Here is a 21791-nt window from a genome sequence, read left to right as displayed (position 1 = left end):
ATGCTGAGCTAAAAAGAGCACAGCAGAGAGCGCGGCAGTGGAAAGGGGCTGCTGGTGGGGGAAGGGGATCTCTTTGGAGATGATCTCTGTGTTAACCAGGCAGGGTGGGGACTAGAGACACCTCGTAGACAAGACAGCTAGTAGCCAGCAGCTGCCACAGTGGAAGCACTCACGGCATCTCCTCAGGCAGGACATCTGCCAGAATATTGATAGAGTCTGTCTTAGCCTTGGAGGTGGGAGCTGCAGCCAGCAGAATCTTAAGCAGAGCAATCTGGAAAGTAGAAAAGGAGGAATCCATCCCATTCTACAAGGCTAGTTTCCAATACCTCCACAGTCCTATGAGAAGTGTTTTAAAGTCTTCCTCTAAGTCATTCCCTCAATGACCAAATCTCCCCAGCCTCCAGAGGGGCAAGCAGGTGCCCAGTCCTGAGAGGCCTGCCTGTGAGACTCAGGAGCTAGAAGGGAGCTGACAGGCTGCTGTGCTTCAAGACTGCTCTTTCCAAAGAGGAAGATGGAAAAGGCAAAGTGAGAGGGACAATGCCTAGAAATAAAATGGGAGGTACAAGCAAGATTTCACTTCCTCTACCCTTTCCTTCCCCTCACCCGGACCATCGGCATCATCACCATTTTTGGCCTGAGGCTATCTAGAACATGAGACCATAGCAGACCTCAGAGGGACTAGGGCCCCCAATACACCCTGCACAGATTCCCATCTCAATCTCTATCCCTTCACCAAGCCTGCCCCCCCCCCCCCTTGCAGGAGTCCCGAGAAAAGCTCAGAAGTCTAAAGAGTTACAGAAAGCCTTGACTGAGGAGTCAAAGCTCAGGAAACTAGCTGAAACGATGGGTGTCAGCTGTTGAAATGACTCTCAGCTGTCTGTTCCTTGAAGCAAAGAAGGGCAACTTCTTACCATGTCCTTACCCCACCATCTCTTACCATGTCCTTACCCCACCATCTCTTACCATGTCCTTACCCCACCATCTCTTCCATGTCCTTACCCCACCATCTCTTACCATGTCCTTACCCCACCATCTCTTACCATGTCCTTACCCCACCATCTCTTACCATGTCCTTACCCCACCATCTCTTACCATGTCCTTACCCCACCATCTCTTACCATGTCCTTACCCCACCATCTCTTACCATGTACTGGGGGAGGCTGTACAGCATGCCCTGGTAGAGGATTTCACATGGCGTCTCTGGTACGACCTCTTCCCCCTGTGGCAGGAAACACAGTTACACAGGCCATTTTCCAGTTGCCCAGAGGCTATGTGAAGTGTGGCATGAAAAGAGCACTGAGCTGGGAGTCCTAGGTTCTACTCTCCCTGTGTAGATGTTTCATTATATGACCTTGGGTAAGTTACTTTCCCTATCTGGGTCCTAATTCCCTCTTCTATCGATCAGTGGGCTGGGCTGGATGACCTCTGAGGGCTCTTCCAGCCCTAACGAGCTATAATTCTGGTTTTCACATTATCTGGAGTCAATCCGAATTCTTTTTTCCATGTCCTAGCTGGGTCAGTAGTCAAACTCCCAGCTAGGAGATGGCTCAGACACTGCTTTGCTGAACACATGTGGACTTCATTCAGGCTGCAGGTATGCCTGGGACACTGGGAACAGCCCACACTGAGCCACTTCCCACGGTGTCAATCTAAGGCCACCTGAGAGCACTAATGCTCTGAAGCCAGAAGGGAAAGGTAGGTGACTCAACAGAGAGGGTTAATAAGGGAGATGGGTAGCCTATGGCCTGGAGAAGCAGGAAGGACTACTGGCTGATAAGCTTTTAGGTATAAACTATTTTTACTCCTCTATTAGCCCCTACAATATCCCTTTCTCCTTCCTGACCAGTCCCCTCGTGCACAACTCTCTCCGTCCTTTTGATGACCCCATTTAAGCCTTTTAGCAGAGAATGGAGACAGAGACCTCCAGTGCTTGAGAGGCTACTCAAGGCCACTGTCATCTTTGGGCAATGCAGTCCTTCCTCACCCAGGCCTGTCTATTACAGGGCAAGGGTCACTGCCAAGAGAACCAGAGGTAGGTAACTAAGCCCCTTTCATCCCACACAACTCAGCTATGCTCACATAAGCAAAAGTCTTAAATGGGCATTCAGTGAAGCCTGGCAATCCTGTGTGCTTGCCTTGTGCTACCCAAAAGGCCTATTTCACATCTTCTCCTTTTTCTCAAATCAACCCCCTTGCCCCACAGTCCCTTCAGAGTTGCTCACCCTGCCTCATATTTCATGGAGAAAACAGAAGCAACCAGACAGACACACTCTCATCTTCTCTTTGTCAAATCTACCGAACCAGCTGCGCTCCCATGACAGGCCAGCCCTCCACTTGTGCTTAAAATCTCACTCTTTTCCTCTGTCAAACGTAGCAGTTCTGTATGTATCCCCTCCCTCCTGGATCATCTCTTTGGGATGTAAACACACTCTAGTGTCACCTAGCTATAAAACATTTTCCCTTGACTACACATCCTCCTTCAGCTGCCACACTTGTTCTATTACCCTGTTTCCCTGAAAATAAGACAGTGTCTTATATAAATTTTTTCTCCCAAAGTTGTGCTAGGTCTTATTTTCAGGGGATGTCTTATCTTTCCATGCGCTAGGTCTTATTTTCGGAGGATGTCTTATTTTCGAGGAAACACGGTATCCTCACAATAAAACTCCTGTGTTGTATATGTCAATTGTTTGCTTCCTTTTGTTACATTCATTTTCCAACACACCAAGTAGGCTTCTAGCCCCACCACTTCACTGGAGGTCGCTCTTTTCAAGATTATCAGTTTTCTTCATGTTGCCAAATTCAATGGACACCTTGTTCTTATTATGCGCCATTTATCAGCAACATTTGACATAGAAGATCACTCCATTCTTTTAAAAAAACAACAAAAAAAACACAACACCACATTTTTATTGATTTCAGAAAGGAAGGGAGAAGGAGAGATAGAAATATCAATGATGAGAGAGAATCATTCATCGGCTGCCTCCTGCATGGGAATCGAGCTCACAACCTGGGCATGTGCCCTGACCGGGAATCGAACCATGACCTCCTCGTTCATAGACTGAAGCTCAACCACTGAGCCATGCTGGCCAGGCCACTCCTTGAAATATTTTGTTTTCTTAGCTCTTATGGTTTCACAACATCCTGGATTTCCTCCCACCTCCCTGAGTGTTTTTCTTACTCTTCTTTGTTGGCATCTTTCCTGGCTCATCCCACCTCCAACATTTTGGTGTGTCCCAGCGTTTTGTCCTGAGTTTAGTCCTCTTTTCCATATCTACCCTCTCCCTGGGTCATCTCAGCCAGTTCTATGGCTGTAACACTGTCCACATCAACAGTTTCCAAATTTACTTCTCTAGGCCAGACCTCTCTCCAGAACTCTAGACCCAAATATCTAATCACTTGGTTGCTCTGTATGAGTGTCTAAGGATATTTAAAACTTACTATGACCAAAATAGAACCGTTGATAAAACAGAACTCCCATCTTGGCAAATGGTACTTATTCTCAATTCCTCTTTTTGTCTCTATCCACATCCAATTGAACTGCAACGCTTGTCAGTTATACCTCCAAAATACAACTCAAATTCATTCACTTTTCTCTACTCCAGCAAAGTCACCACCTCTCACCTTGACTATTGTAATAGCTTCCTAACTGACCTTCCCACTTCCACTCTTTCCTGGTCCAGTCTTTACAGCAGCCAAGGGTTCCTTAAAAGACAAATCAAATTTATATTTTTTTATCCCCTATTTAACATCTCCAAAGGTTTCCCTTTGTATTGGGAATCAACTTTAAGCTCCCTATTTTGTTATAGGTTCTGCATAAAATTGGTCCAAACCATCTCCAACAAGCCCACCCCTCCCATGCTCCAGTGGGCCCACCACCTGAAAGGCCTTTTATTCACTACTAGAGGCCTGGCACATGAAATTCGTGCGCAGCTACAGTCCCTAGACCTGACCTGAGATCAGGGCTATCTTCCCAGGCGGCCCTGCCACCCACCCCTGGGTCTCAGTTAGCCATTGGGCAATTGGAGCCTGCCAGTTGGGGGAAGGGGCAGTGGGGGGGGGGGAGGAAAGGGATCAAGAAGTCCATTGGTAGGCCCCAATCAGGCGATCAGGGCCTACAGGCTGAGGGCAGCTTCTACATTGAACGTCAGGCACCCCCCGCCCCCCTCTGGGTCAGTGTACTTCATAGTGACTGGTCATTCTGCTTTCAGTTCAATTGCATATTACCCTTTTATTATATAGGATATCTAATGCCCCAAGTTTTGCTCTCACATAGTTCCCTATGCTTGGAATGCTCTTCCCCCTGATGTTTCTATGGTCACTCCTTCTTGTACCTCATATCTTGCATAACTGTCACCTTCTAAGAGTTCTACCTACCTTGACTATCCAATCTAAAGTAGTCTGTCATACTAGTATAATTCTACTTAAATTTTCTTTAACATGTTGTGAAATTAGGGACCTTGTCTTGCCTGGCACATAGTAAGATCCTCAAAACATGCACACATGCTCTGTGACAGCACTGCAAACACATTCCTCCTGCCCTCTTCCTGTGCAGGACTCTTTAACTCACCAGAGACATGGGGCACTTCTCCAGCTCCTCTTCATTCTTGATCTGAACATCTGCGATGGAGATGTATTTGTGCTGGGGAAGATAAGACATCAACAAGGGGCTGAGGGCCTCAGTCTCATGTGTACCAGCCTCTTGCTTTCACTTCCTCAACGACAAGGAACATGTCCTATTTATGGATCTTTCATCCCAAGTAGGCCATGAGCTATTTGAAGGCAGGAGTCTGATTTGCACCATTAACACTGAGCAAAGTATTTCATATAGAGTGTTTGTTTGTCCCGTGTTTCCAAATTGTTGAAGAGCAGCAAAAACCTAAGCATTTACCTTTAACCAGCCAGGAACTGGCTCTTGCCCCTGGACCACTGCCCAGAGGTTTCTGCTACATGTGTACGCATACATGGAGTGATGATGATGATGGGGTTGGGGAGAATTCAAGGTCTCTGTAACTTAGTCTTTGTGCTCACACAATTTAGATGCAGAGTAGTAGCCTGCTACTCGATCCTGAACCTTTGGAAGTTAGTTGTCTAGAGGGAGAGAGAAGTGAGAGGAAAGGAAGGGAAGAATGAGAAGAGAGAGAGAAAGGTGGAAGGAGGGAAAAGGAATGAGATGAAGGAAGAATAACTTTCTCATCTATCTGAATATAGAAAACTGGTAAGTAGGCAGAGGCCCGATTTCTTCCTCTTTGGCCAAAACGCCTTCAGGAAAATGTAGAATAATAGATTCAGAATGTTTCTGGTAGAAGAGTACTACCCAGTAGGAGGACCCCACTAATCCAACTTGCCTTGATGGCTCACTATCCCTGAAGACTTAGTGCCCACCCTGGTCACCTGCTTTAGGGTCTTCACACTCTCATGGATGGGCCTGGGTAATCCAACCAAGGTATCTGTGTCCCTGTGAAATGCAAGACACACTAGATAAGCTTCAGAAGTATAAAGAACTGCTCATTCCCCCTGGAGTCACATAAACCATGCCACTTTCAGCTTCCAGGTCCCCTATGATTGCTTTAGGACACAGAATTACAGAAACTTTTTGAAAATTAGGATTTCTGTCTGGTCCTTTAAGAACTCACTTTGCAGATAGCCCAATGTCACTTTTGACTGAAATACCAATAACCATGCCTTCTCGGATTTTGTAGAGGCCAGTGGGAAGGATTCATGAGGGTAGGGAGATGGGGAGAAAGACTAAATCTGTTCTGACCGTGTCTCTTCTTCACAGAATCCTGGCTCATTGGAGTAGGTAGGGCCGCTAGAGACTCGTAATCCAACACTCTTATGAGGAAATTGAATCCCAAGAGGGACATGACTTGTTGCTCAAGGCCCTACACTGGCCAAAAGTGTAACAGTTCTCCTAAGAAACTAGAAGGAAAAATTCCATGGGAAGAACCCAAAGTAATCACTGGGAGCTGCCCATGCCTAATAGTCTAGGTTGTATCCTCACGACCCAGCAACATTTCTCATTCCAAGCCACCACTCCGGCCCCATAAGAACCACTCTATAGCCATTGTGACGATTTGGTCACTTACTGCCCCAGAGTGAATCCGATGAACTTGTTCCTGCTTAGCTCCAAGAAGTGCTCAATGTCCTTCTGTCTGAGAGGACGGTGGAGATGAAACCCAAAGAAGGGAAGAAAAGCAAACCTTAAGAGAGAGAACCTTTCTGGGCTCCTGCCCCTCCAATTGGAGGACTGGGGCATTGGGGGAAGAGAGTAGCCAACAGAGAACTTCAAACCTAGGCGTTCTGACTCTCAGACCAGCTTATTGTGCCTTTCACACAAAGACCCCTCCACCCTGGGTCTTCAATGACCGAAACCCCAAGGTTCAGGGTCCCTATCTTTCAAACCTACCTGACCTTTGGGGCCCAGGGTAGGCCCTTGGGAAAAGCCACCCGCTCAGCGGAGAGGGGTGCCTGTGAAAGTGGAGGTGGTACCAGAGGGTCCTGTTCTAGCAGGTCTAACTCTCCGTCCAAGGTTCGTTCTCCATCGCCAGCAGACTCCTCTTCCTCTTCTGTGGCTGGTTCCTCAGTCTTAAAGAGATCTCTTTCATTGTAAATGTCCAGGCTGTCCTGCTTAGTAAGGAGTTGCTGGGTGGGGGAAGGAAAGTATGCAGAGATCTCACCCTGGGCATCCTTGTCTGAGGTCACCCCCTCCCCACAGGCTGTTAGAATTCAGGAAACATGGAGTAAGCACCCAGCTCTTGTGAGAAGATCCACTTCCAACTTCAACCCTACTGTCCCCACCAGGCCTGATCCCAGGACAAGCAGCTCTCAGACAATCAAGCCAACGGACAGGGCACAGAGCACAGATAACCCCCAAGTCATAGCTACTTAGCTTTCAGAAAGAACTGATGCCATTTTTTTTTTTTTTTTTTACCAGCACTTTCCTTCCTAATTATGCTTTGCTTAAGTGAACATTCAATTAGTTTGCCTTCTGTGGGCATACACCAGCTGGTTGACTGAGGAAGAAGAAAAACAGAAGCTTGCTGCTAGGCAGAGGAAAGCGAGTTTGGAATTTTAAATTTTGTCACACAAAGAAAAAGAGTGGACAGAAATAGGCCAAAAAGTTAACAGTTACTGCCTCTGGTTGTTAAGACTGTGGGTGATTTTTTTTTTATCCCTTCTTCTCATTTTATATTTGTTCCAAATTTTCTATAATGAGTAAACATTACTTTATAAAAAAAAAAAAATCAAGGTTAAAAAAAATCTCCCTGAAGATAATAGGCTAGATAACTGAGTGTGACTGTCTGGTCCTGACACCTATAGTTGGTGAACTCAGGTAGATCACACAAATGAGTTCATGGGAACATGGTCTCAGTGCACCTTGTCATTTTGACCTTCCAGAGATGGAGACTATACCTAAAATCCTAACCTGTCCTCTCCCAAATGTAAGCCTTTTGTTCTGGGGCCAGACAAAAGTATGGTTGACTCAGAGTAAGCCTTCTTGCTGCTGAGAAAATAGGAAAGTGCCACACATCCAGTACAGGGATTTTCTAGGACACCTGTTCAGGTGCTTTGGGTCCTTATACCCTAACCTAACTCTTGTTCTGGGTGCTAAAGAACTACAGGTGCCGAGATCCAGGTCATTGACCCTGTGGCAAGACCTGGATCTGTAAGGCAATATCACAATGTCATATCATGATAGTGCAGGCATCTGTCAGGACTGGGGGATAGAAGCCAAAGTACAGACTGCAAGGTTTCAGGTTGGTCACAGGGCCAGCCAGGGGCAGGATGAGCTGGGTCATTTACTGCCCTTTCCTCCCACATCCAGAGTAGCTTAGAATCTGGATTTTTGGACAGCTAGTGTCCCACTGTCTGCTTTAGTGCATACCCTTCTAGAACCACGGCGGCCTCGCAACTTGGAAGGTGGTGGTGCCAGCTGAGACTCCCCCAGGTCCAGAGTGTAAGAGGGCGGGGAGGCAGCACGCATGCTCTTCACCACCTGGAGACTGTCCTCTGCCAGTGGCGGCAGGCCCAGTTCTGCCCGCTTCTGTACTTTGAGAGCCTGTAGATGCTCAAATCTACCGAGGGTGAACTAAGGGGTAAAAAGAAAAGGGGCAGAGAAGAGAGGGGAAGGGAGGGAAGTCAGAGAGAGCAAAGTCAGGAAAGCATGGGTGAAGAGGAATAGCCACCACCTCCAGGCCCCCTCAGACCCTGGGTTAATTAGTAATAAAACAGGAAGGGGCAAATGTGGTTACTAGCCCAGTCTGAGGAACTCAGGCACCAGGATAAAGCATTATTTACTGACTCCGGGTTGGACATATCACAAGAAATTAGGAAAGGGACTCCTAGGGGCCTCCACTACAAAAAAAAAAAAAAAAAAAAAAAAAAAAACCGAAAAAAAAATTAAAAACAAACAAACAAACAAAAAAACCCCACAAAACCAAAAAAACACAAACAAACAGGAAAATTTATCTCCTTCTTTAAGAAACACATCCAGATGCTAAACCCAGTCCTCACTCAATTTCCTCTGCAGTTGGGGGAGGGGGGAATGCCTCTTGAAGTTGGGGAACTTTAAGAGGCAGTTACCCCTATGAAGCCAGTCCTGTGAGGTGGGAGCCAGAGCTAAAGGATCAGGTTGAATAATTAGTAACAAAACTACAACCATACATTTATAAGGACTTCATTTTTATCTGGACGGAGGGCAGCTAGAGAAATTGAGGCACAGAGAGTTGCCCAAGGTTGTCAGTATGAGCAGAGGCCAGATTTCCCAACTCTTAGCCAGTGTTCTTTCCACAAAACATCAGTTCTATCAGGGGGAGATGCAATGATACCCCAGTTCACAGAGTGGCAAATCTTGTCAGTCCAACAGACACAGATAACCTGCTCTCACAGAGAACATCTGATTTCTCTAGGATAGCCTAGTTGCCCCTCCATTGGCTAACAGCTGCCCTAGTCTTCAGCCTAGCTCCTGCCTGCAGAATCAGAAGAGAAGAAACTGAGGTATAGAGGGCACTGCTGAGTTAGGAGGGAGGAGAATGAGCCACTCACCATGACCACCTTCCAGAGCAGAAGCAGGACCTTCTTTATGGGGAAGTGGGGAGCCAGGCCACTACAGAACTTGGTAACCATGGAGAAAAGCAGAAGGGCAAAAGGCTCCTCATTATGCATGGAGAAGCCTGAAGGGTGTGGAGAGAGGCAAATGAGAAGTGAGAATGAGGTAACGGAAAACATTAGTAGTCCTGATTCTGGACACTCTCACCACCCCTAAAGATTTTGAGTACTGCCCAACAGGAGACCGCATAGCTCAGTGGTGGAGGGTCAACCTATGAACCAGGAGGTCATGGTTCGATTCCCAGTCAAGGCACATGCCCAGGCTACAGGCTTGATCCCCAGTGGGGAGGGCATGCAGGAGGCAGCTGATCAATGATTCTCTCTCAGCATTGATGTTTCTATCTCTCTCTCCCTCTTCCTTTCTCTCTGAAATCAATATATATATATATATATATAATTTTTTTTTTTTAAATTTGCGTCCTTGGTCCTGAGAAGGAGGCTTAGAGAGTCCCCAGAGGGAAACCCCTCAAGGGCAGGAAGTGAAGCCCTGTAGGTACATGGCTTACCTCCCAAAGCTTGGGGTAAAAGTAACAGTAATAGAGATGTTACTTTCTGGCTGAAGGATTCAATGCATTTGAGTCACTTTCCCACATCAATGAATATATTTTATTTATTTATTTTATTATTATTTTTAAAAATATATTTTATTGATTTTGTGCAGAGAGGGAGAGAGATAGAGAGCTAGAAACATCAATGAGAGTCATTGACCAGCTGCCTCTTGCACACCCCCCACTGGGAATATGCCCGCAACCAAGGTACATGCCCTTGACCGGAATCGAACCCGGGTCCCTTCAGTCCCCAAGCAGACGCTCTATCCATTGAGCCAAACCGGTCTCGGCATATTTTATTGATTTCAATGAATATATTTTAAAAATCCTGTTGGCTTTCATATCTTATCCCTCTCCGATGACACCAACTTATATTTCAACACAGTTCAGTTTTAAGGTGATTCGACTCATTTTTTCATGTGGGATTCGTGATAGAATGGAAGAGGGATACCTATCCCGATTTACAACCAAAGGAATTATGGTGTAGAGAGGACATTTGGTCTGAGCTCAGACACAGGGGCAATTAAGGCAGGCCCTCATGCCTGCTGTGCCGTATCTCTGTCCTAAAAGGATGTTAATGAAAAACAAAAAAAGAAAAGCTGCCTGTCTCTCTTGGGCAGATGCTAGGCTTCCCTTCCAGTGCCAGCCCCATCCTCACCCTTCCTTAGGGCCACTTCTTACTCAGTTCAGTGCGGAAGGTCTCCCTGGCCGTCCTCCACCCACAGGAGTCTGTTTCTCGCTCCAGGCGGATATTTTCCACCAGTAGGTACAGGACACTCAGCAGCACCCTGGGGTTACAGAAGGATCACAAGAGGTGCCCGAGGCAGATCCCAGCCTATAGTCAGAGACCTCAGTGATGGTCTTTGTGGGAGCCCAACCCAGTGGAATTAGCAACTTCTAGTGGTCTAGGAGCATCTGGAATTTGAGTCAAGAGTAACAACCCATTGCTAACCATTCCATTCCAATCCCATGGCTAGCCCCACTCACCGGAGCTCTGTGCTATCAGCAATGGAGATGGCTGGTTTTCGAACAGCAGTGCTACAGGCCTGGCTGTTGCTGCCGTGGGAAGGAGGGAGAAAATGAGAACCCATACGGCATCTTTACTCACTGTGTTCCCACTGACCATACACACAAATACGAGTACCTGCTACTCCCTGGCTATATATCCATATGGGGCGTACAGCAGGCAGCCCATCAATGATTCCCTCTCATCATTAATATTTCTAGCTATCTCTCCCTCTCCCTTCCTCTTTGAAATAAATAAATAAACAAAAATATATTTTTTTAAAAATAAATTGGTCTAAGGTAAAGAAGCCCATAGAATTCCTCTGTCATCTCAGCATAGGACATCTATGCAAAGGGCCCATCCCACTGTGGCTAGTACTGTGCTAGACACCAAATAGATGTTAAAGGACACTTGATAAATAATAAATAGATTGCATCCTATCAAACCCCTGGGTGATAGACATGAGATAAAATGAGGCTTCACTACAGTGTCTAGAGAAGATAAGGCCACCTCTAGAGCTATAACCCATGAGGGAAAGAATTGGCACATGATAGGGACTGGCCCTGTCCCTCTTGGGTCATGTTTTCACCAGAAGAGTTTTCTTCATGGATTCCAGAGTTAGGATGAGCTGAGAAGGTTTGGATAAAAAGGCAATACACCCAAGATAGGCCTCTGAAGCCCAGGATTGAAGCTGTAAGTGGGGCAGAAGTAGCAGATGAGCCCAACCTCAGGGAGGAGAACAGAATATCAGAGAATATGGCTGAAAGAAAGGGAACTGTCGGTGTAAGCTTTGGACCAACATGTGAATAGACCCAGCTCCACAGAGAGGTCTCTATGGTAAGGGACTCAGCATAGGACATGAAGCAGCCTTCAGGGAAGGGGGTTGTCTCAGCCAGCCCTGCCCTAAGGCTTCTTACTCGATTTCCATGTGGAGGAGCTCCAGGAAGGCTGAGAAGGTCCCCATCTGGTAGAGCAGGAAGCAGTTGTATCTGGACCAGTGTAGCACATCGACCTCTGAATCACATTCCCCAAAGGTGCCTAAAGGACCAGACAGTGCCACAGAGGTTATCCCAGTTCTTTCCACTCTGCCCCATGATTTTAGGACCATCTTTCAATATCCTGTCCAATAATTTGGCTGACAAGTGTAGGGCAAGGGCCCCGCAGACATCCCAGAATGAGGCAGGGAGAGGAAAGGCAGACTCCAGAGTTAGGTCCAATGTGCTCATCAATGGCCACTCGTAAGTTTGAGTTCTCTGAGAAGTAGATCCAGAGATGAAAATTCAAGTGCAAGCATTTTATTTAGGTGATCCCAGGAAACATCAGCAGAGAGGTAAGGGGGAGAAGGCAGTTAAGAGCTCAATCCCAGGTGGGGAGAAGCTCTGGGAAACAATATAAAACACACAACTCAAAAGTCATCTTACTCAAGAAGGGTGAGGTAGTCAGGCTACTCACTCACTATCTCCTGTCAGTCACTGAGGAGTGCTGCTGGACCAGGGGAGCACATGGATTCCCCAGCACTCCTGGCTTCCCTGTGGGTGCTTCCCAGAAACCCTCAGGCAAAATGGTGAAGGGAGAGGCACCTGGGAGTTGGTCATAGTACCAGACCCAATAGATATGGTTGGGCATTTGCATGCTATAGTCTTCCCTTCCCCTTATTAATGTCCACTCTCTTTCCTCTCCATGTATGACTTTTATAGTTTTTAGCTTACAACTAGTCTCTTCTGCCAACAGTCCTCTTATTTATAATTTCAGAGTTAATTTTACTATTCCAATTAAGCTATTTTATTTCTCTTTCCAACACCTGGTAATAATCCTTTTCTAGAAAAATTTCCTCAATCTTATTGAGTTCTGATTATCTCCAAATTACTCACAGCATCCACTCTTGCTGCTATTTTGGCTTGAACCTTCTAAATACCAACAAGAAACTATGCAGAGGGTCCATCGTGCATCTGTGGCACCCCCTGCCTTCCCTCCGTGTCAGGGCCAGGTCACAGATGACAAAAGAAGCCTCCGTGCTCAGCTGGTAGTACTTTGTCAGCTCTGGCCATACTGACTAGTTTCCAGATACGACTATAGCCCAGGTTAAGGAAAAGAGAAGCCATGAGAAATCCTGATATGCCTGGTAAGATAAAGGGTGATTCCAAGGGATCCAGAACAGTACCTACTACCATCTCATCTTCATAAGCACCAGGTTACTCCAAGCATGTGACAAGATCTGTCCAGCATCACTTGCCCTATCCTGCTCCTGAGAACACCATTTTCATTCCTGGTCTCCACCCCTCTAAAGTTGGCAAAGGTGGTCACTCACCTTGGGCCAGATAGAGAACAGCTCGGGCCACCTTCAGCCGCCGCTCTCTATTGACCACCTCCAGGCGGTCCAGGAGCCCCATCACATAGGTCTTCTGGGCGTCTTCCTCCAACTCCAGCCACTCCTTGCCCTGTACTGGGGACAGGCCATATAGGTCCAGTGTCAACTACTGCCTTCCCTTCCTGGAAAAGCTCCTGACAGCATAGTACAATACCTCTGATCTCAGCTCCCTAGAAATTCTTCTCCTCAAAAGCTTTATTTGGCTGAGAAAAAATAGGGGTGGGAAAGGTAAATGATCCAGAAGTTCTTGCCTGAGCCCACTCTGCTGCCTCATCTTTTTGCACATCCCCTCCATCCTCCACACACAGCTTATACTGTTCTATCTCTCTGTCTTTCTTCAAAGTGTTCCCTCTGCATTCCTACATATGCAATTCCTATTCATCATTACAGATCAAACACAAAATTACTTCTTTCCCACAAATGCTCCGGGAAGAAGCTCTATCCTTAAAGATACTTTTTACTTCTCTTTTGACACTTACCAGTTCCTCTTGGCCTGAGCTGGTTTTGTGATATACACATCTCCCTTTTGCTATCTAACTATAATCTCTTTGAAGACACTGCAAATTCATCTTCACCCCTGCCTCCTGCATCTCTGGCATGGAACAGGGTACTCACCACACACTTGTTGAGTTGAAAATTGAATTGCCACTGACCAAATAAGGGAACAGAGGTCTGAGAGAATCAGTGTGGACACATGAAATTATTATTAGACTAGAGGCCCAGTGCACAAATTAGTGCATGGGTGGGGTCAGGCCAGCCTGGGCTGGCTTGGGGGAGGGTTTGGAGGAGGTGCAAGGAGGGGACATGAGAGGTTGGCTGGCCATCCCTGTCCCTGATCAGGGTGGGGGGCCAAACAGGGATGGGGCTAGTGGGGGGGAGAGGCTGCAGGCAGTTGGATGGCCCCACCCCCTGGCCGACACCTGATCGAACTCCCACCCGAGAGGACAATTTGCATATTAGCCTTTTAATATATAGTATGCTATTGATAGTGAGGCAGAGTTGGAAGCAAGGGTTGAACATTAAGGTTAAGGACTAGGCTAAGCACAGGGTAGTATCAGGCAGCAGGGCACCAGCCCAGCCCCACCTCCCCATCCCTCTGCCCTCTTTGCCCTTTACATCAGGTAAGGGGATTCAGCTCAGGCCACTCCAAGGTTTCTCCACCTGAGATATAGGAAACTGTCCCATAAGCAAGAAGGGATAGCGAAGTTACACAGTTATGGAGCAGATGAAGAAGGATCATATTTTGTTTAAGGTATTTTTCTAGATCAGGCGGAGATATCATGAAGGGAAAAAAAGCAGGTCTCTGAATAAGGGTCTGGGATCACCTTGAGTCTTGAAATCTTCTTCAAAGCACCTCCTGTTAGTGGTGAATTCCAGGTTCTCAGTGTAGCTGTACAATTCTGTGCCAGGAAAGATAGGACAGAGTCACAAACATTTAGTAGACCCTTACCGAAGGGGTCTGGAGTAGAGAGGGTAGCACGAAAGAGCTAAAGCTTCCAATACATTCCTGTGTCCAATTCAACCCAGAGTCCGCTTCCTCCTTTTTGGAGCAGTTAAAAATAGCCACTTGTGTCCCTGGGTGATTAAACCATCAAACCTGTCCTCCTCCTGCCAGCTGGCTGACACAGCAGAGAAGGCAGGCTTCAACATTTGGTGAGGGCCAGGAGGAGGGTTGGAGCTGAGAGGGCATAATGTTATCACTCCTGTTTCTTAGGACTGCAACCCCTCCTGTTTGTCAACCCAGACTGGGGTTACTCAGTCTCTAGGAAAGAGAAGGGCACTACAAACCCTGACATTTAGAGGTGAGGGTGAGGGCTGAAGAATATGCATTAGAGATGGCTGTTTGGGGTTAGAGCCAACTCATTCTCTCCCTGCTAAGTTTCCTCGAAGGGTATAGAAGTTTAGGTTCCTGCTCACTGCCACATGGGAAGAGACCATATCGAGCAGCTATGGTTGCCAAAGGGCAGCCTGTGCCCAGGAAAACCTAACTTTGCTGACAGTAGTCTCTCAATTCAAAATGTTTACAAGAATATAAATGCCCTTTCACACACACACACACACACACACACACACACACACACACACCCGAAAATTATACCAGTACCCTCAACTTACGGAGGATGAAGAACTGAAGTTGAAAAATCAATAGGTGATAAAACAGGTTTCCTCAAAACCCTGTTCCCTAAATGAGACCCTAGCTGGAGATTTAGGTCACAAAACAAGAGAAATTCACTTATGTTCCAGCCAGTTGTCTTATGGTTGAGAAACACTTTGTCTTGGAACCAGAGATTTAAAAAAAATTTTAGAGAAAGGAAGAGGGGATGGGGAGAGGGAGGGAGGAAGGAAGGGAGGGAGGGAAAGAAGAGAGAGAGAGAGAGAGAGAGAGAGAGAGAGAGAGAGAGATTGGTTGCTTCCTACATGTCAATCAATCATAATTTTTTTCAAAAGATGTTCAACTACATTAGTAATGGAGAAAAGCAATTAAAATAATGCCATATTATTTTATTAATACATTCATCAAATTGCAAAATTTAAAAGCCTAGGTTGGTGAGGGCACAGAGAAATGAGTACTTTTATGCACTGCTTGGCATGAGAGTATAATAAAATTGGAAAGCAGTTTGGTCATATCTAGCAAAGTTGAAAACCTACACATATTATGACCTAGTGATCTAGATGAACACTTTAAAAACAAACAAATATATTTTTAATGATTTCAGAGAAGAAGGGAGTGGAAGGGAGAGATAGAAACATCAATGATGAGGGAATCATTGATTGGCCTCCTCCTGCAAGTTGGACTGAGCCTTCAACCCAGGGATTGGAACCAGCAACTTGGGTATGTGCCCTGACCAGAAATGAAACTCCGCCACCTTTTGGTATATGAGAAGAATGGGAAGATGCTCCAATCAACTGAACCAGGCTGGGCTGGGAGCCAGGGCTTTTGAGTCCTGAGTTCCAGAATCCTGGAGTGACCAGAAGCAAATCCCATCTCTGAATCTTAAATTCTTCAGTCATGATTGGAGTGTGTGTGTGTGTGTGTGTGTGTGTGTGTGTGTGTGTAAGAGTAGAGCACAAACCCAATCAGAAAAGAGAGCAGTTTCTTAGGTATTAAACTTTTTTGTTTTTATTTTTAAATTTTAGATCCTGAACTTACATACAGATAAATATAGAATACATATGACACATGTGTATCATCTACCCAGATAAACAAATATTAACACTTTGTCATATTTGCTTTAGACATCTAAAGTCCCCTCTTCCTCTCCAGTCTATTTTATGTCCCTCTCTCAATGTAACCACAACAATAAAATCGGTGTGTATGCTGCACATGCCTATCTTTATTCTTTTATTACCTATGTATGGGCCTGTAAACACATGATATTGTTCTGCTTTAAAAGTTTTTATCCAAGTAGTATCTATCATATTGTATACATTATTTTTTCTTAGTAACCTTTTTTATTATGTGCCTTTCAATAGTTTTTTTGTATGAAAAACAGCATGATGAACAACACATCCTTTCACTTTATGGATACTGCTTTCAAACAAGTGTGCAACTGCACTGCCTAGAAACACCTTTTAGACTCATGTTTTGCAGTTTGATGCATGTTTAAATTATTTTGTCATTGTTTCTTTCCTCCCTCAACATTGTTTTGAATATTTATTAATAGTGAAACATATTGATATAGATGGATTATTTTAATGGCTATTTATTGATATACTACAGTTTATCCATTCTCCTACTAAGTTGTTTTCCATTTTCCACAATGGCCACAATAAACATCTTTGTACATGTTTTCTTATGCCCAAGTATTTTTAAAAAGTGTACATCTTGTCCTAGTCGGTTTTGCTCAGTGGATAGGGCATTGGCCTGCTGACCGAGGTGCGATTCTGGTCAATGGCACATGCCTGGGTTGAAGGCTCAGTCCAACTTGCAGGAGGAGGCCAATCAATGATTCCCTCATCATTGATGTTTCTATCTCTCCCTTCCACTCCCTTCTTCTCTGAAATCATTAAAAATATGTTTGTTTTTTTAAAAGTGATCATCTAGATCACTAGGTCATAATATGTGTAGGTGTTCAACTTTGCTAGATATGACCAAACTGCTTTCCAATTTTATTATACTCTCATGCCAAGCAGTGCATAAAAGTACTCATTTCTCTGTGCCCTCACCAACTTAGGCTTTTAAATTTTGCAATTTGATGAATGTAAAATAATATGGCATTATTTTAATTGCTTTTCTCCATTACTAATGTAGTTGAACATCTTTTGAAAAAATTTATGATTGATTTCAGAGAAAAAGTAAGGAGAGGGAGAAAAAGAAACATCAATGATGAGAGAGAATCATTGATCGGCCGCCTTCTGCATATCCTCTACTGTATTGAGCCCACAACCCAGGCACGTGTCCTTGACTGGAATCAAACCCGGGACCCTTCAGTCTGCAAGTCGACACTCTATCCACTGAGCCAAACCGGCTAGGGCTAGTTGAACATCTTTTCATGTGTTTATTGACTGTATAGTTTTCTGTTCTATAAATTCCTATTCATTCTTTGACCATTTCATGTCTCTTCTCTCTCTCCCTCCCTCCTATACACACACACACACACACACACACACACACACACACACACTATGTATTGTAATTTTTGTTGGTAGTTAAACTAAGCTATTTCAAAATTTGTTCCCTGTGCTTATTCACAAGAACTTCTTTAAAAATATTTGCCTATTTTCTTTGAAAAAAATCATACCTCAAAGTATCACTTACACGTGATGGAATATTTAACTTTCACACCATCTCCACCCAAAGCTCATTTATTAATAACTGGCCTTCATAGCACGGGTAACATGGAGGCCCTTAATGTGAGGACGTCATGTTTAGCCTAAGCCAGTGGTCAGCAAACTGCAGCTCATGAGCCACATGCAGCTCTTTGGCCCCTTGAGTTTTTAGCAAAGGCCAGCTTAGGAGTACCCTAATTAACTTAATAACAATGTACCTACCTATATAGTTTAAGTTTAAAAAATTTGGCTCTCAAAAGAAATTGCAATCGTAGTACTGTTGATATTTGGCTCTGTTGAGTAATGAGTTTGCTGACCACTGGTCTAAGCTAAAAACCCAGAGAGAAGCAGCCCAGCACTGAAAGGAGAGTGGGATCACACAGCTCCACCCTGACGGCTGAGGTGAATGGCCAGCCTTGCTCAGCTGGCCAGTTATCTACAGAGTTTTTCTTCAGCCATTGCTGAGATTTATTTAAGGGGCAAGTGTTAAGGGAAAGCAGCAAGATGGGGGTAGAAGAGAAGAGAGATCGAATGAAATAGAGAAGGAGAGGGTGGCAGAAAGAAGGAGACATGCAAAGATACAGGTGAATATGGGAAGAGAGAGAGAGGAGAAACAGGAGAAGGTGGAGAGAAAACAGATGAGAGAGTGCACCAAAAGAGAATAAAGAGTGTAAGCAGAAAAGAGCGACAGAATGAAAGAATGGAGAGTACCATAGCCATGGGAGGATTCACAGAAAGAAATGTGAACAAAGAGATATTTACCACTGAAGGGTGGCGAGAAGAGGGAATGCGGAGAACAGCCTTTGTTCTGCAGCCACTTGTTGAGAACAGACAAGCTGCCAAGGGAGATGACAAGCCCCTTCCTCTCCCTCTTGGCCACCTTCCACTCTCTACAGACCCATCTGCCTCATACCTGACAACTCTGCTGCATGCCCATCTGCATCTCCATACTCAAATTCCAGAGTGGGGCAGTCCACGGAGCCCTGCAATGGAGAAATCTTTGCGGTAACTGGGGAAAGGGTTGACAAAGGAGATTATACCCTAATTTCATCCTCTTCACCTCTTGGAGGCCAAGGTTAGATCAGGGAGGCAGCTACAAGAGTTCCATCTGTGCCTTTCATCTAGGAGGTAACCTTCTACAAGTCAAAAATTTTATTTACAATTTTTTTCTTTATTGATTAAATTATTACATGTGTCCTTATCCCCCCATTGCCTCCCCTACCTGCCCCCCTAGTGTCTGTGTTCATTGGTTAGGCTTATATGCATGCATACAAATCCCTTGGATGATCTCTCTCCCTCACTCCTACCCTCCCCTACCTTCCCTCTGAGGTTTCACGGTCTGATTGATGCTTCTCTGTCTCTGAATCTGTTTTTGTTCATCGGTGTATGTTGTTTATTATATTCCACAAATGACAAGCCCCTTCCTCTCACTCTTGGCCACCTTCCACTCTCTACAGACCCATCTGCCTCATACCTGACAACTCTGCTGCATGCCCATCTGCATTGAGATCATGTGATATTTATCTTTCTCCGATTGGCTTATTTCGTTTAGCATAATGCTCTCCAGTTCCATCCATGCTTTTGCAAATGGTAAGAATTCCTTCTTTTTTACCGCAGCGTAGTATTCCATTGTTAGATGTACCACAGTTTTTTAATCTACTCATCTGCTGATGGGCACTTAGGCTGTTTCCAACTCTTAGCTATGGTAAATTGTGCTGCTATGAACATAGGGGTGCATATATCCTTTCTGATTGGTGTTTCTAGTTTCTTGGGATATATTCCTAGAAGTGGGATCACTGGGTTAAATGGGAGTTCCATTTTTAGTTTTTTTGAGGAAACTCCATACTGTTCTCCACAGTGGCTACACCAGTCTACCTTCCCACCAGCAGTTATAAGCCAAAATTGAGGCTCGGTGCTGGGAGGGGCTTATATATATAGAATCAGAAACTCTGGGTAATGGGCCAGGATTGTGAACAGATATGAAAGCTACAATCTGTACCCATATCTAATCTACATAAACACAGACCAGAAGAGCATCTAGCTGATCCCCAGAAAAACGTGATGGACGAAAACAAGAGGTGAACTGTATTCTAATTGCAACTCTGTCAACCCACTATATGATTTGGGGCAAATATCATTCTGTGGATCATAATTCAGCCCTAATATTCCAAACTTTAGGACTGTCAAATAAGGTAGCATTTCTACTCCAATTTTTTTTTAAAGACTAGATCTCCTATGATGGTGTATGTATAAATTATCCTATATAATAAAACCCGAGTATGCAAATCAGTCGAACTGCAGAACGACGGGTCACTATGATTCGCACTGACCATCATAGGGCAGATGCTCAATGCAGGGGCTGCCCCTGTGGTCAGTGTGCTCCCACAGGGGGAGCACTGCTCAGCCAGAAGCTGGGCTAATGGTGAAACTCTCCCACCTTCGTGGCAGTGCTAAGGACCCCTTGGGGGATGTCTGACTGCTGGCTTAGGCCCACTCTCCGTTAGGCCGGCAGTTGGACATTCCCCGAGAGGTCCCAGACTGTGAGAGGGCGTAGGTTTGGCTGAGAATCCCCTTTACCCCCACTGCACGAATGTCATGCACGGGTCTCTAGTTTTTTTTTTGTTTTTTTTTTTAAATATATTTTATTGATTTTGTACAGAGAGGAAGGGAGAGAGATAGAGAGTTAGAAACATCGATGAGAGAGAGTCATCGATCAGTTGCCTCTTGCACACCCCCTACTGGGGATATGCCCGCAACCAAGGTACATGCCCTTGACCGGAATCGAACCCGGGTCCCTTCAGTCCCCAAGCCGACGCTCTATCCATTGAGCTAAACCGGTCCCGGCACGGGTCTCTAGTTTTAATATAATCCCCTAATCAATTTAAGCACTTTGGGGTATTTCCTACTAATATGTATTAATCTATCTGAGCTTTTTAAATTTTGAATCCCAGCTTTGACATACTGTCACATATTATGTGATCTTGAGCAAACTACTTAACCTCTCAGTGTGGTGTAAGAAAATATATTTAGTCTTTGCCTCACCTCCCTCCCATTCTGGCACAGATCTCCTAAAACCTCTGGAATTTCCTGAGTGATGGGAGTGTCTGATATTTATAAGGGTTCTTGTCAACCATACTTGTGTTTAAGCTAATGAGGTGACTCACACGAACCCAAAAAGTTTCAAAGGAGGGGCTGGCCCTACCTCCAGGGAGAGGAGGAGCCTGGAGACTGAGTTCAATCACAAGGCCAGTGGTTTAATCAGCCATGCCTAGGCAATAAAACTTCATATAAAAACCACGAAACAGTGAGGTTTGGGCACACAATGCCCAAATTTTCCTCATTTTGCCACAAACTCTGTCAAGGACTTTGGGAACCAATTAAACCAGGGGATCTGGCTCACCGAGGCCAGAAATGAATCCTTTTGAAAGTTAATAATCTTTTTATTAAGCAACTTCCTTTTTAGGTTGAGAAAGCTCATACCTAAAGCCATTGTGAAAGGGTAGGTCAACAGTGCCCTATAAACAGTGACATGTACATAGGAGATGCTTTTGACTTAAGCCAAATAATTGTCTCTCAGTAATTCTTTAGCAGCCCTAGAGAGGAAAGAAAACCATCTCTCCTGAGGACTAGCTTACACAGGAGAGCAAAAGGAGGGAGGGAGGAAAGTAGGGAGGGAGGGAGGGAGGGAGGGAGGGAGGGAGGGAAAGCCCACGGCCATCTGAGTCTGGCACCCGGGTGTGGTAGTGATACTGACAGGAGAAGTGCTCTCCTGCTGCAGTGGAAGGCAGAGGAAAGCTAATCTGTCCAGCCTGCCTTTTGGCAGGCAGCGAGCCCAGATAGAGAGGATCACTGCAGTTGTTCATTCCCAAGCATGACAAGTGCAGCTGCAGGAGTCAGGAGGTAAACTGCAGTGCAGGTGGAAAGCTCGGAGTCTCGGGATACTGAGCTCACTGAGACAATGAACTCACTGGCAAAGGTAAAGCAGTATCAG

General features: G+C 45.3%; 1 protein-coding gene across 7 annotated transcripts in view; it reads right to left on the bottom strand.

Annotated features, from left to right (window-relative positions):
- Positions 1-21791, bottom strand: part of STRIP2 (striatin interacting protein 2) — a 38757-nt gene that overhangs the window by 14977 nt on the left and 1989 nt on the right. For 3 of the 7 annotated variants that reach the window (XM_036426732.2, XM_036426665.2, XM_036426717.2), the window contains exons 2-15: positions 18714-18783; positions 14356-14430; positions 12971-13105; positions 11580-11700; positions 10644-10712; positions 10338-10444; positions 9046-9173; positions 7886-8089; positions 6407-6642; positions 6087-6152; positions 5392-5455; positions 4568-4639; positions 1145-1219; positions 174-271 (exon numbers count right to left, since the gene is read on the bottom strand). In XM_036426732.2, the coding sequence (XP_036282625.1) occupies positions 174-271; positions 1145-1219; positions 4568-4639; positions 5392-5455; positions 6087-6152; positions 6407-6642; positions 7886-8089; positions 9046-9173; positions 10338-10444; positions 10644-10712; positions 11580-11700; positions 12971-13105; positions 14356-14430; positions 18714-18783 (1520 nt within the window). Of the gene's footprint in view, positions 1-173; positions 272-1144; positions 1220-4567; positions 4640-5391; positions 5456-6086; positions 6153-6406; positions 6643-7885; positions 8090-9045; positions 9174-10337; positions 10445-10643; positions 10713-11579; positions 11701-12970; positions 13106-14355; positions 14431-18713; positions 18784-19274; positions 19297-21791 lie in introns of those variants that run through there. The other 4 variants (XM_045576693.1, XM_036426723.2, XM_036426691.2 and 1 more) reach the window with 4 other exon arrangements.

The sequence above is a fragment of the Pipistrellus kuhlii genome, unplaced genomic scaffold (genome assembly GCF_014108245.1).
Source record: "Pipistrellus kuhlii isolate mPipKuh1 unplaced genomic scaffold, mPipKuh1.p scaffold_m20_p_10, whole genome shotgun sequence".
Classification (NCBI taxonomy): Eukaryota; Metazoa; Chordata; class Mammalia; order Chiroptera; family Vespertilionidae; genus Pipistrellus; species Pipistrellus kuhlii.
This window is presented reverse-complemented; position numbering and strand designations above follow the sequence as displayed.